Source organism: Caretta caretta, chromosome 11 (assembly GCF_965140235.1).
Source record: "Caretta caretta isolate rCarCar2 chromosome 11, rCarCar1.hap1, whole genome shotgun sequence".
NCBI lineage: Eukaryota > Metazoa > Chordata > Testudines > Cheloniidae > Caretta > Caretta caretta.
In genome coordinates this window covers 79,773,344-79,788,338 of record NC_134216.1, presented here as the reverse complement: position 1 = coordinate 79,788,338, position 14,995 = coordinate 79,773,344, and the positions used below count along the sequence as shown (strand labels likewise).

General features: G+C 53.6%; 1 protein-coding gene across 2 annotated transcripts in view; it reads right to left on the bottom strand.

The window, feature by feature from the left end:
* Positions 1-11,723, bottom strand: part of KMO (kynurenine 3-monooxygenase) — a 46,195-nt gene extending 34,472 nt beyond the window's left edge. Inside the window, exons 1-2 of one of the 2 annotated variants that reach the window (XM_048869024.2) lie at positions 11,565-11,723; positions 7,083-7,152 (exon numbers count right to left, since the gene is read on the bottom strand). In XM_048869024.2, the coding sequence (XP_048724981.1) occupies positions 7,083-7,152; positions 11,565-11,618 (124 nt within the window). In that variant the 5' untranslated portion in view covers positions 11,619-11,723. Of the gene's footprint in view, positions 1-7,082; positions 7,153-11,564 lie in introns of those variants that run through there. The other variant, XM_048869025.2, reaches the window with a different exon arrangement.
* Positions 11,724-14,995: the final 3,272 nt, after the last annotated feature.

The window sequence follows — 14,995 nt, the reverse complement described above, 5'->3', positions numbered from 1 at the left end:
ACGAAGGACCTGACCTTGCCCCCTCGACACCAGCCGAGCGGTACCTTACCCCAGGACTAGCCCCATGAAACGCATGGCGTTACTCTCAGGACAAAGGGCCACTCGGCCTGAATAAGGCGGCAGACACAGACGCCAGAGGCCTGGTCCCAGGCAATGGAAGGACTCATCACTTCAATGAGCGTCGGATCTAGCCCTTAAAGCATGTACGTTTCACGCTGCTGTGTGAGGTGGGCCCGATCCTGCAGCCCATGCTTGGCCCAGGTCCCAGTGGCTCCAGAGGGAGGTTGGCTGAGTGGAGCTGGTCAGTAGAGGCCTGTTTTTAAGGTGAACGGTCCTCTTGAGTCTCCCATTGAGGAACCAGAGTAACACCCCTGCCCCCCCCCCCGTCTGTGACCTTGGCTCTCTGAGGGTGACCAGTCCAGCGACGCTGGAGGGCCAAAAAGGGCACAACAGAGATTTGGGGTTGGCTTTGCTTCACGAGTGTTGCTGTAATTTCAAGTCAGTGACGTTGCTTGCTTGTTTTCCTTTCGTGTGCCTGGTGCCTGAGCGAGGTACCAAAGGCGCTCCCAGACTGCAGCACCAGCCCAGCGCACCCCGGCGTGAGTCAATTCATTCATTGCTCTGGATCTGTTTGAACTGTTAATTTTTGACAGCTGCACTGTTAGTGGTAAACCACCTTTCTGTGTGTCATTTCTTACAGCAGCAGGTGAGCCCACCCTCCACAGCTGTGGCTGGAGCTGAGTAACCGGAAAACATGAAAGCCTGGATGTAAAAACCAAGTTCTCTTTTATGCTGCATTCAGTGTGTCCATTTCCTCTGCAATGCAGCTTATAGCAGCAGAGCTGAGAGCAGCCAATGAACATCTGTGCTGCTCCCAGCCCTATGGGAATGGCGGCTGCTCTCCTGGACCTAGCTCAGGGAGATGGGCAGAGGTAGGTCCAGGAGAGCAGCCATCGTGGAGAGTGGTCTCTGAGGCCTGCCCAGGGCAGAAGCTATGCTGAAAGGGACCCTAAAGGGAGCTGGAGAAGAGCCAGCCAAGACAGCATTTGGAAAGAGTCCATTGGAAGAGCTTAGAGGTGGCAGGAACAATAGCTAGGCAGGGGCACTAGCCTGTGATTGAATGCTGAGGGGAAGGAGCCACCAGCCCCATCCCAGCGATGCAGCAAAAAGAAGCAGCATTACACAGGCTTGTTTAGATGTTTGTAAGGGTGGCTGATCAGCAGGGATAAAGCAAAACCAAACCAAACCAGCCTCACTTCCTCTTTGGTTGAATGTACACTGGGAGATCTCTGTCTCAGAGTTTCTACTATGTTGTGTTCCAGTCACATATGACGCATCCTTTCAGCAAAGCATACCGAGAGCTGTTCACAGCTGTCAGTGCTGGGCTCCACTAGCCGAATTACGCAGTCTGGGGGCAAGCGAGATCACTGTGCGGAACAGCTCCAGCTGAGGGTAGAAGTCCTTTCAAACTCTTTTACCAAAGAGGTACAGCCCTGTGCAGAGTCTTTGTGCTACTGAGGAACGGATTCAGAATGGGTTTGGTGCCCCCGACATCCTAATCCTCTGTCAGTGTCCTACAGTGAACCTGGTGATGTTCTCAGGCAGTGTGGGGATAGAGGGGCAATTTGGGGCCAATCAATGGTGGGGGCCATCAGGTGGTTGTGTATCTTTACCAACACATTGACACCTTGGCCTCGAAGCTGGGCACTTAGGCTCCAGCATGCCCTAGGAGAGCAGGGAGGAGTCAAAAGCTCTGGGAGCCAAACCAGCTTTATTAACTCCCCTGGATGGACGAGCCCCTGATCTTTGCCTGGATTAGGTGCTGGTTAAACATTTGTGGTGTCTTCCGTGTTCACGCCCAGACTGAAGCATGCCTGGCTAAGTGTGTTTGTCTGGAGCACCCTACATGAATACTACAGTTTCAGGTGAGCTGGGAGACCAAATGCTAACGTGAGCTTGGTGTTATTTACGTGCAAGTCGAGGTCACCCAGCAGCAGGAGCAAGGGCTGTGCACACTTCCCCACATAACTGCCAAGCTGCCTCAGCCCTGACTTGCAGCATGTCTTGTCCACCGTGAGCAGCGTCCAGGTACAGAGAAGTGGTTCTGGAACATGCACAACGTTAACTTGGACAAGGATGCAACAAACCTAGCGTTGTTTTTGCAACCTAGGGGTGTAATCCTGCAAACATTCGGTACTGAGGGGTGGTGCTGTGAGGAGCGCCACTGAAGCCTGAAACTGCCCCAGTAAAACGAATTATGCTCAGTGGGAAGCTTTGTGAGGACGTATGACTCTTCCGCTGACCTGGACTCTTCCTTGTGAAGGAGAAGCAGAACAGCATGTCATGGAGTTCCAGTGGACGTGATTTTTAAGTCAACTTCTAGTTCCTGGTACAGGAAACCCAAACCAATAATTATCCCACATATATTTTTCCAGTCTATTCTGACTGCCTTTAGCACTATATACCAGTATAGGTGTCCATTAGCAAAACGTGTGGTGTGATAGCTCAGTGTGGGGAGGGATAGCTCAGTGGTTTGAGCATTGGCCTGCTAAACCCAGGGTTGTGAGTTCAATCCTTGAGGGGGCCATTTAGGGATCTGGGGCAAAAAAAAATTGGGGATTGGCCCTGCTTTGAGCAGGGGGTTGGACTAGATGATCTCCTGAGGTCCCTTCCAACTCTGATAGTCTATGAGTCCACTTTCCTAGCTTTGCTTAATGGCTTTTAAGTAACCAGTAACCTTTGCAATTTTTTTGGAAATGAACCAGGGTAGTGCATGTGTCTGCCTCTGGGGGAAGGGGGTTCCCTTCCTCAGCAAAAATAACCTGAGCTGCTCATACCATCTCCAAGGACGAGGGTGTGCACGGGGCCCTATTTCTTGCAGCTTACCTTATGCTGGACCATCAGCTGAGGCAGCACTGCCAGGAATTGCAAAAACCAGGGTTTTATTCATATCCCTCTAATATTAGCTGGTCTTTTGCCAACCAGCTAGATGCATGTATGGATTATAGCACATCTGTGAGCCTTTAGGACGGGGTGGGCAAACTTTTTGGCCCGAGGGGTTGCAAAAGCCTCACTTCAGCCTCACTTCAGTCCCTGGAAAAATCATGGAGCAGGTCCTCAAAGAATCAATCCTGAAGCACTTGCATGAGAGGAAAGTGATCAGGAACAGCCAGCATGGATTCACCAAGGGAAGGTCATGCCTGACTAATCTAATCGCCTTCTATGATGAGATTACTGGTTCTGTGGATGAAGGGAAAGCAGTGGATGTATTGTTTCTTGACTTTAGCAAAGCTTTTGACACGGTCTCCCACAGTATTCTTGTCAGCAAGTTAAGGAAGTATGGGCTGGATGAATGCACTACAAGGTGCGTAGAAAGCTGGCTAGATTGTCGGGCTCAACGGGTAGTTATCAATGGCTCCATGTCTAGTTGGCAGCCGGTATCAAGTGGAGTGCCCCAAGGGTCGGTCCTGGGGCCGGTTTTGTTCAATATCTTCATAAATGATCTGGAGGATGGTGTGGATTGCACTCTCAGCAAATTTGCGGATGATACTAAACTGGGAGGAGTGGTAGATACGCTGGAGGGGAGGGATAGGATACAGAAGGACCTAGACAAATTGGAGGATTGGGCCAAAAGAAATCTGATGAGGTTCAATAAGGATAAGTGCAGGGTCCTGCACTTAGGACGGAAGAACCCAATGCACAGCTACAGACTAGGGACCGAATGGCTAGGCAGCAGTTCTGCGGAAAAGGACCTAGGGGTGACAGTGGACGAGAAGCTGGATATGAGTCAGCAGTGTGCCCTTGTTGCCAAGAAGGCCAATGGCATTTTGGGATGTATAAGTAGGGGCATAGCGAGCAGATCGAGGGACGTGATCGTTCCCCTCTATTCGACATTGGTGAGGCCTCATCTGGAGTACTGTGTCCAGTTTTGGGCCCCACACTTCAAGAAGGATGTGGATAAATTGGAGAGAGTCCAGCGAAGGGCAACAAAAATGATTAGGGGTCTGGAACACATGACTTATGAGGAGAGGCTGAGGGAGCTGGGATTGTTTAGCCTGCAGAAGAGAAGAATGAGGGGGGATTTGATAGCTGCTTTCAACTACCTGAAAGGGGGTTCCAAAGAGGATGGCTCTAGACTGTTCTCAATGGTAGCAGATGACAGAACGAGGAGTAATGGTCTCAAGTTGCAGTGGGGGAGGTTTAGATTGGATATTAGGAAAAACTTTTTCACTAGGAGGGTGGTGAAACACTGGAATGCGTTACCTAGGGAGGTGGTAGAATCTCCTTCCTTAGAGGTTTTTAAGGTCAGGCTTGACAAAGCCCTGGCTGGGATGATTTAACTGGGAATTGGTCCTGCTTCGAGCAGGGGGTTGGACTAGATGACCTTCTGGGGTCCCTTCCAACCCTGATATTCTATGATTCTATGAAAACTGTATGGAGGGCCGGGTAGGGAAGGCTGTGCCTCTCCAAACAGCCTGGCCCCCACCCCCTATCCGACCCCTCCCATTTCCCGCCCCGACTACCCCCCTCAGAACCACCGACCCATCCAACACCCGCACCCCCCGCTCTTTGTCCCCTGACTGACCCCTCCTGGGGCCCCCCTGACCCTAACCACTCCCCTGGGACACCACCTCATCCAACCCTCCCTGTCCCCTGACCTCTATCCACACCCCTGACCCTAACGGCTCCCTGGGACCCCACCCCCTATCCAACCCCCCCTGCTCCCTGTCTCCTGACTGCCCCGACAGCTATCCCTACCCCTGCCCCCTGACAGGCCCCCCGGGACTCCCACACTTATCCAACCTCCCTGTCCCCCATCCCCTGACCGCCCTGCCCCCCCGAACCTCCGCCCCATCCAACCGCCCCAGGCTCCAAGTCCCCTGACTGCCCCCCAGGACCTCCTGCCCCTTATCCAAAGCTCTGGCCTGGCCCTGGCCTCCTTACTATGCCGCTCAAAGCGGCATGTCTGGCAGCCATGCCACTCGGCCGGAGCCAGACACGCTGCCGCGCTGCCCTGCAGGAGCACGCAACCCCGCTGCCCAGAGCGCTGCCCGCATGGTGGCATGGCTGCGAGGGAGGGGCTGGGGGCTAGCCTCCCTGGCCGGGAGCTCAAAGGCCAGGCAGCTCAAAGGCCAGGCAGGACGGTCCCGCGGGCCAGATGTGGCCCATGGGCCGTACTTGGCCCACCTCTGCTCTAAGTAAGGGGACTGTTGCCCCCTTACTAACATTCAGTGGGGGTGTTTTGGTTGCTAACTCCCAGTACCAAAAGGGGAAGGGTCGATGGGAAACGAGGACCCTGAGACGGACAGTCCCCGGGGGCAGTGGGGAGAGGCCAACGCTCCAGGTCAGCCTGATGGCCAGGGCGGGCAGGCTAATGATGGAGTCAGGAGGCCAGGGAGGTCCCATCCTCCGCGTGAGCTGGAATTGCCTGGCTCAGGCAGCGTGGGGCTGAGCTAAGGAGAGAGCGGGGGCCCGAGCTGAGCTGGGGAGCAGAGGCGGGCCAGCCAGCGGGGCAGAGAGACAGCCCAGGGAGAGCAGACCCTGGGCTGGGAGCAGGGCTGCAGCCACAGAGCCAGGTGTGGTGAGCCACTGGGGCCAGGCAAGGGGGGCCTTGGGCAAAGGGCCCAGCGCAGAAAGACACTGCCAGCCAAGGGTCCTTGCAGGCCCGAATGGGAGAGGGATCTGAACCCGACAGGGGGCTGACTCTCAGAAGAAGGGTCCCACCCCCCAAAGCCCAGAGGGGTGTGGCCACCATCAGAGCAAGTGTCCGACCGGCAGCATCCTTGCGGCACAGCCAGGGCCTGAGAAGGGGCCTGGGACTTACAAGGAACCAATTGTGAACGGCCCTGACGTTCCCGAGACATGGTTTGTGATGTTCCCTGCCACAGAGCGGGGTGATGTGTTTTCCTTTCATCTTTCCCATTTTTCCTTTTAAATTTTTTAAATTAAATTAATTAAATTAATTGCTGATTAAATAAACTGTATTTGCTTTAAATCGTATGTAATGATCAGTGGGTCAGAGAAGCGCCCAGTGCAGAGAGTACCCCGGAGTGGGGACACCCTAGCCCCTGTCCTAGGTGACCACTGCAGGGCTGGGGGTCAAGCCCCTCAGGAATCCTAGCCCAAGCCTTGTCGGGGTTACGAGGACTCTGCCAGACAGGAGAGTGGAAGGGGAGTCCTCAAGGGCAGGGAGACCACTGGGTAAAGGAAGTGGGAGCGAGGACTCAGATCCTTTCGCTAGCCCACTTCACCGGGGTCGTGCAGACACCAGGAAAGTTCCCCACAAGAGCGGGACTGTTCCCCCGCTTACATCTAGGAAGATCCAAGGTTAGCTCTTGGCAGTGTAAAGACTTCTTCGGGTCCCTGCTGAAGTTGAGAAACTGACTCAGCGGTACTAGGTATTCATTCACATGTATGACCGTATCCTCTTTTTTCCTGATGCTTTGTGTATATGAGGCTTTAGTCACCGTTACCACTAGCCTCGTCCTTAGCAAAAACTTGTTAAGAGGGTTTGTTACCTTTAAAAGTTAAACACAAGCCCTGGGTGCAATAACTTCCTCTTTCGCTATCTGTGCCTCTTGCAGCTCTTTCTCCACATAGCTTTGGGACTTAGGGGAATGGAGCACTCAAACCTTGCGCAACCTTCAGCCTTGACAAACCCAGGGCGTCAGCAAATATTCTACAGCGTTAATCATGCACTGGCAAGCTTCTGGGACAGCTTCTGCATCACTATACACATCCTGTAAGGAGCCCAATTGTCAGACTTGGGCGTTCAAATCAGCCCTTACCATAGGTGCGTAAAAAGAAGGGCACCTGTAAGTTCTGAAAGCTGGGTTCATTGTGTTACCTGCACACACATTCAGAAAGGCACATTGCAGAGTAAATGCTAGCGTTTCAATCACATGTTCCGAGTGAAAGCTAAGGAAATATTCTAAAGACACATTTTCAGATTCTGTTTGTTCCACAGTCTTTGCCCATAACATTCCTTTCCCCCCTCCCCACCTCACCCCTTTTTAGGAGCTGGTGGAAATAAAGAATTGATCAGATTAGTAATTGTGTAATTATAGTAAGACTGGGCTCACCTTCTCTGGCTTCATACATATCAACTTGGAACCCTCTTCTTGCAAAGAAACAGACATTTAAAGCACCCACCTACAAGAGAGTTACAGAAACATGTTACAGTTATAGAACAATTTCCTTGCAGAGACTCTGAATGTGCTTTCCAATTATAAACATGTAGCATCACTGACAGGCAGCTTCTTATAGAGGGGACGGTGACAACCAACTGGTACACAGCTCAGCAGGAAACGGGGCATCTTGACCATGTACCTGAGAGACGTCTTCTCCTAGGAAAAGGGCGCTAGAATCCCTAACATGCATACAGGGTAGCTAGGACTTGGTGGTCAAAGTTCCCAATCAAAGATCCCTTCGCACTGAAATGTAGGCCTTGTCTACACTCAGGCACGCACACCCCTAATTCAGCAAGCATTGTAACTGCACCAGTGCTGACTTCTACATGTAGGCAAGGGTAAGCTGGAGTTTGCATCAATTGTCAAGCCCCTATTTATCTACCATGAGAGAATTTAGGGTGTTGTGGTGTTTCTCTTGTGAACTGACTTCAGGGAACCTATGGCTGGCTAACTTTGCCTAGATACACAAAGTGCTACAAAGGCAAATCTAGATTGTATATTGCCCATACACCATGCTTTTGACTGTTGCTGTGACCTAAGAACCTCTTAATGCCAACTGGCAAAAAAATGCGGCGCGGTTACAGGAATTTCCTGCATCTGCCATGTACATTCCTGTTCACCAAAGAATGATCTCAAGTGAAAGCCGGAGTCATGCTGGTTATGAAAAGCATCAAGAAATGTATGTACAGATACTAGATAAGGAATCACGTGTAGATACTGAAAATATGTTCTTAAAGTCAGTATCAAGGTACTGGTCACAGCAAAGGTGAAAAACAGTTTTTCTGTCAGACAAGAGATGTTTATCCGGCTGCCAGTTTATGTGTCGACGGAGTATTGTCTCATTTCATAATGAGTCTTTATCACCAGTCTGAACTGCATGCAAATGAAAGACTGAGGGGTCTTCAAGAAGAGCAACTAACAGGAAGAGAAAAACAGCGTGCGTGCGGGAGAGAGAGAACCCTGTCTAGAGCTACACACCAGAGATTTGCTCCACTATATTTGGGAGGCAAAGACGACATGTTGGCATCCTTCACTGAGAAAGTAAAAGGCCAGTGACTTTGCTTCATGAAAAAAGGGGGCTCAGCCAGACTTGGTTGGAAACGCTGGAGAGAACTTTGGGTGTGATAAGCTTTTTTAGACAAAAGAGTAACTCGTTAGTTCTGTCTAGTCTTTAAAAAGCACGTTATGATTTGTTTTATATGTAACCCTTTGTTTCCAGTACTCTTACTCACCATCACTTGAGTCTCAAGTCTTTGATAATAAATGTAGTCTTGTTTTCCACTACAAATATATCTCAGTGCTGGTGTGTTAAGCAAAGTTCTGGTCCTGAGTTGAAGCTCACTTATTGGCATGTCCTGTTCCTTTGGGACCAGCAGGCCTGGTCATTCGGTGAGCGTGTGGTGGATAAGGAACTGGACACGGCAGGGAATGCGCCATGTATTCAGGCATTGGCACATGCCTATCACTACCTGTATGGAGAGCGAGGCCTGGAAGGCTGGGCTGTGCTGGCAGAGGCTGGTGGTTTCAGGGCACTGAGCCCTGGCAGGCACAGACAAGACTGCTTCACGCAAAAGGCAGAGGGTGGAGAGGTTTCAGAGAAGCAGCCGTGTTAGTCTGTATCCACAAAAAGAAAAGGAGGACTTGTGGCACCTTAGAGACTAACACATTTATTTGAGCATGAGCTTTCGTGAGCTACAGCTCGCTTCATCGGATGCATACCGTGGAAAACCACTGAATGCATCCGATGAAGTGAGCTGTAGCTCACAAAAGCTTAGGCTCAAATAAATGTGTTAGTCTCTAAGGTGCCACAAGTCCTCCTTTTCTTTTTTTAGATGTTGGAGAGGCCTACCAACCTGGGAAGCGTCCACAGCTGCTGCCCTTGCTTTCTGCATATCCAGCATCATTGCCTTGTGTATTTTCCACAAGGTCTGCTACAAATCCATGCCAGAAGACAACCCGGACCCTTTGTTTCAGGAGTCTGTTCCACTGACCTGGCTAGTCAAGGAGCAAAGATCTGGCAAACGTGTCAAATCTGCCTTCACGCTACTGTTCCCCATGTATGTTATATTACAGCATTTGATTTTAAGTTCAAGGAAAAGGAGATCAACAGTGGGGAGGAGACATGAATTTCGTTATTCTTGTTGTTATTTCTTTCTTTGTATCACTGTTGCATAGGGGCTCTCGTCCTGGACCAGGCCACCCACTGTGCTGGGCCCTGCACCAGTGCAGAACAAAGAGACAGTCCCTGTCCCAAGATGTGCACAATCTTTATGCAAGACAAGAGACAACACATGGATACAGACAGATTGGAAGCAACAGACAATCCCATCTAACTAGGCCAGAGAGGCCGAGCGTGGGGGAAGGAACGCACCAGCAGAGTGACTTGTGTGATGCCACCAAATGCACATTAGCGCCACTGTTCTTTGGCGGGGAGGCAAATGGGGGGTGGGGGGGATCAGCTATCTGGAAAGACAAGGGGAGTGAGGGGGACAGGGCAGTGAGGGGGAGGAGGGTCGGGGTGGAGTGAAGGGGGAGGCTGCGGGGCGGGGCGGGGTGGGGGGTCTGCACACATGCAGAGGGCAGCAACTCTGCTAGGAGGGCCCACCGCCCTGTTCCCAGCTCTCCCGAGGCTTCCGCAGCCACAGGATTGGCTGGGGCTGGGACCGTCTGGGGATGATGTAAGAGGCTCCAGCTCCGTAGCAAATATGAGGCCTGCATGGGGGAAATACGCCCTCTGATTGGCCGCCTGCCCCACGGCCCTGCCTCCTGGAGTAGAGCAACCAATCAGAGCTGCTGTAGGAAGAGTTCTCTCTCCCCCTCGCAACCCAAAGCCATTCTCACAGGAGGGGAGGGGGGAAGTGAAGAGCCAGCAGCTCAGGGCAGCCCCACTTCCCCCCCCTCCTGTGAGCAATGGGGATGGGATGGGTCTTGTGCTCCTCCCCCATCCTCCTGCACACTGCCTGGTGGGGCAGAGGGGGGCAAAGAGTCCCTGGAGCTGCCCCCATCCTCTGTCCTGAAGGGGGAGAGGGAACTCTAATGCATCACAGGCTGGGGAAGGGCTGGGGGGGGGGGGAAGAACCCCAGGAGGAGCACGGGGGGGTAGGGGGCAGGATTAATTTCTGGGCAGGGAATGGATAGACATGGGGTGAGAGTTCCTGCAGCAGAGCCAGAATCCCCCCCGCCAACACATCCACGGTCGCCCCCGTCCCAGGGGTGGGCCAGGGGAGCTCAGCAATCCAGGCAGAAGGGTAAATGTTAGGCTGGGGCACCCGTAACAGCTGCCAAGGGGTGGAGGTCTGTGTAAGGAAACAGTCGAGTCACTGTTAACGGTTGTTTAAATGTTGCTTCGGCGACACTCCAAACCCTGCTGACACGGTTCTGGGTTGTTCCCCCTTTGCGTGAGGCTGACTGGGAGCTGCGACGAACAGGCCCACGCAGCCCTTTGCACACAGCAGTCCTGAGGTGTAACGCGGGGTAAAGCTTTCGGAGGAGCCAGACCGTGGCCTGGGCTGCCTCCTAGAGTTCAGCTGCGAGGCAGAAAAGGGGCCTGGGGGGGCAAGAGTTTGTCCCCAGCACTTGAGGCAGACCAGGGACTGCCGCGAGTTACACCGCCAGGTGTCCGCAACACACGTCCACCGGCTCCCACGCAGGGCACTTCCTCTGGGAAACTGGCAGGGACTCTGTGCAGCAGGGGTGGCTTTTCACACCCAGTCCTGGCACTTGTCTCACCCTAGTGTGTTACTCGTTCACATGCTTGGTCTTCAACAGCCTCTCCCTCAGCGCCCCAGCAGAAAGGCTCGACCCAGCAAACGCAGCCCTGGATGTGGTGCAGAGTCCTGTCTGCACCAACACGCTAGGCACTGCTCCCCCAGCAGTCGCTCTGCTGAGCCCATTCCAGCTTCCAGGCTGCTCCGGAAAGAGCCGGTGCCGTAATGAAGACAGAGGGCTACAAGGAGCCCTGAGGTTTAAACTCACCAGCGGAGTTGGTGTTATTCCCTTCGTTTACAAAGCAACTAGTTAGGCACAGACAAGCAAATACTGTAGAAAGGAGGCAAAAGAGCTGGCTGCATTTCAAATGCTTGCAACCATCACGATCAGCTATTCCCAGCAATCACGCCTCCCCCAGGGGCAGCTGCCTGGATTGGAGGAGCCCACTTCTGTCAGTGGTAGCCGCAGCCTGCCCAATGATTTTCACTCTGAAAGCCGGGCCTGAACTGGCCAGTTACACAACCCAAGCACCAAGCACTTTGCTACAGCTCTTCACATTTTCAGGTCTTGCTAAGAATGGCTTGCCCGGGCAGCAGTCTGTTCTCATCCCAGGCCGCAGCCCTGGATCCAATCAAACCACAACACAGATAACAGTGAGTTTCTTACCAGACCACCTCCAACAATGGCTACTTTCCCCTTCTGAGTGTCAGTGGAGTTCATGACTGCAACAATCTCACTGCAGCATGGTTTTTGTGGTCTTCTGTCCCCTGAGAGACTTGTGACGCTGCTCACGCTGTTACACAGCCGGGCTGCATTTGCCAGAGAGCAAACAGAGGGGAGGGGAAGCAGGCAGTCTAGTCATGCTCTGATTCACCTTCCTTGGTTAATATTCAGGTTTTTCTCCAACCTCAAACTCATCATTGGATCAGCTCTGACCATGTGACAAGGCCAGATCCAGGCAGAGGGCCCAGCTCGGCTCAGGTACCTGGGGGGGAGGGGGTGCTATTTACAGTGGGGGGTTGCAAACACAAAGGTATCTTTCAAATTTCCAAGAGTCCATTGCGTGACTGCTGTGCCGCATCTGTCACCCCCCCCCACCCTCCCCCCGGGTGAGGTGTCCTGTCCTGTCTAGCGGCACCCAGACCAGAGAGAGACGGAGACAGAGTTAAATGAGTCTGGCTCTACAGATTTAGCTAGCAGCCAGTGGGCTTTTAGCCCCTGCCCCAGCCTGGAGCCTCCTCCCACACTCCGAACCCCTCACCTCCCCCAGTCTGGAGCCCCCTCCTGCACCCCAACCCCTCATCCTCGGCCCCACCCCAGAGCCCGCACCCCCAGCCAAGGCCCTCACCCCCTCCCGCACTTCAACCCCCTGCTACAGCCTGGAGCCCTCTCCCACACTCTGTACACCTTGCCCCGCCCCAGCCTGGAGCACCCTCCTGCACCCCAAACCCCTCATCCCTGACCCCACTCCAGAGCCCACACCCCATACCCCTGCCCCATCCCGCAACCCCCTCCCACACTCCAAATCTCTTGGCCCTGCCCCCCCCAGCCCAAAGCCCCCTCCTGCACCCCAAACCCCTCATCCCCGGCCCCGCCCCAGAGCCCACACCCCATTCCTCCTCCCACACCCCAACCCTCTGCCCCAGCCCAGAGCCCCCTCCCACACTCCGAACCCCTGGGCCCCAGCCCGGAGCCTCCTCCTGTGTGTACAATATTTAGCATGCTTTGGGATACAATGAATTGCTGTACTGACAAAACAGGCAAAATTTTAAAAATGTGCTAATTTGTGGAACTTGCCACAATATGCTTTGGCTAATGACATATAGGAATTATATATGGAGCTTAAGTTGTATTTACCCACATCAGGTATGTCTGTTTTCTAGTCTGTCTGTACAGAAGTTTAAGGCCATTGTGACGGGGTGCGACTCACCACTGCGGCGCCCCCTGCTGGGTGTCCGGGGGATCAGCTCTGCTAGCCAGTGCACCCTCTGCTGGTGGCATCTCGCCGCTGTCACTTCTGCTCCAGGGACCCACATCACTCCAGCACAGGGGCCTCCTCTTCATGACACAGCCCCTCCCGCACGCCACACTCTGTGCTCCCCCCTTCCGGGGGAATGGCAGTCCTCTGTCCAGCCACTTCCTCAGTGGCCAGTGCGTGGGGGACGGGGACCCAGGCCCGCCTACTACTCCAGGTCCCAGCCCAGGGACCCTGTAGGTGGCAGCCATGTGCTGCCTCCCTGTAGCGGGGCAGTTACCCCACTCCTGAAAAGGTAGGCTGATTGGGAAGGCAGCCACAGCTGGGGCCACGCCCAATTAGGAGACAGCTGGCCCTATAAAAGGGCTGTGAGCCAGGAGCTGGGTCAGTCTCTCTCTTGCTTTGGAGAGAGATGGACCTAGCTGCCTGAAGGAGCAAAGGGTACCGTGGCCAGAGCAGTGCTGGGGAGCTCAGGCCTGGCGACCTCCCAAGCTGCGGCCTGACAGGAAGGCCTAGAGAGGTACTGGGCTGCAGGGAAAGGCAGCAGGTCCAAACCCCCCCCTTGCCAATGGTGAGTGCCACTACACTGCAGTCTGCCCCAGAGAACAGGGGCATGATGATGACTGGCAGTAACCAGTGAGGTGGGCTTATAGGGCTGGGGGTTCCCCTGGGACAGGAGACCCAGAGAGTGGGGATACTGCTGGGGCAGAACACCAGGGTAAGGGGCACTGGGAGGGACACGGGGTGCCTGAGGCAGGTGAGCCACATGGCCAGCAGAGGGGGCTCTGAGCTGGAATCGAGTTAATTCCCAGGGTAACCAGCAGGAGGCGCTGCATGGTGAGTCTCACTTCGCTACAGTCCCCTCCAACCTCTCAGTCTACTTCCCTGGGCCTCTTCCTGCAGCCCCAGCACCTTCTCTGCCCTTGTCTCAGGGCCTCAGCACACCAGCAGTCAGCCAGCAGCTCGCTCCCCGGATCCTGCCCAGGGTGCTGGCTTTCTTCCTCCTGCCAGGCAGCCAGTCCTCCCTCCCTTGAGCTCCAGGGAGCAACAGAAGCTGCTCTGCCCTGCAGCCCTCCTTATATGGGTCAACCCCACCCTGACTGGCTGCTCCCTGCAGCCCCTCTCTTATTGGATGCCTCTTGTGCAGCCTCCCTAGGGCTCTATTAACCCCTTATGGGCCAGTGTGGGGCAGACGCCCCATCACAACCATGTCAGAATCAAGGCCCCTGTTACCATGATAGTACCTAGATTAGGATCAAATGACTGTTGAATTGTAGTCTAGTGCAGTGTTTCCCATCCAGTGTGCCACGGCACGCTGGTGTGCCGCCAGACATGTAGGGGGGTGCCGCAAAATTCTGGAAAAATCACTTGGGAGGTAAAAAGATTCTCATTTATTTTAAGTAGTGTCACAACCAAATCACATTTTGTGCCATTGCTCTGTGGATGTACCTGTGTGAGGCAGACGTTGCATCACGCTATGCTCTAAATGACCTTGCTCTTCGTCTGGTATCCCGTAGTAGCCCTGGTTTCTTATTGGCCCTTAAGGTGCTGTGGTGAATTTTCAATTGAAGACTCAAAAATGGACAAATATTTGAAGAAAAGAAATTCTGGCGCCTCCACATTTACTTTTGCCGATGAAGCTGAACCTAGAAAGCCGATCAGCTCTTCAGTGGCTGGTGGGAGGTGCTTAGGGGAGAGGACTGAGGGTATGTCTACACTACGAAATTAGGTCGAATTTATAGAAGTCGGTTTTTTAGAAATCGGTTTTATATAGTCGAGTGTGTGTGTCCCCACAGAAAATGCTCTAAGTGCATTAACTCGGCGGAGCGCTTCCACAGTACCAAGGCTAGAGTTGAGTTTCGGAGCGTTGCACTGAGGGTAGTTACCCCACAGTTCCCGCAGTCTCTGCTGCCCACTGAAATTCTGGGTTGAGATCCCAATGCCTGATGGGGTTAAAACATTGTCGCGGATGGTTCTGGGTACATATCGTCAGGCCCCCGTTCCCTCCCTCCCTCCATGAAAGCAGCAGCAGACAATCGTTTTGCGCCTTTTTTCTTGAGTTACCTGTGCAGACGCCATACCATGGCAAGCATGGAGCCCGCTCAGGTAACCGTCACCCTAT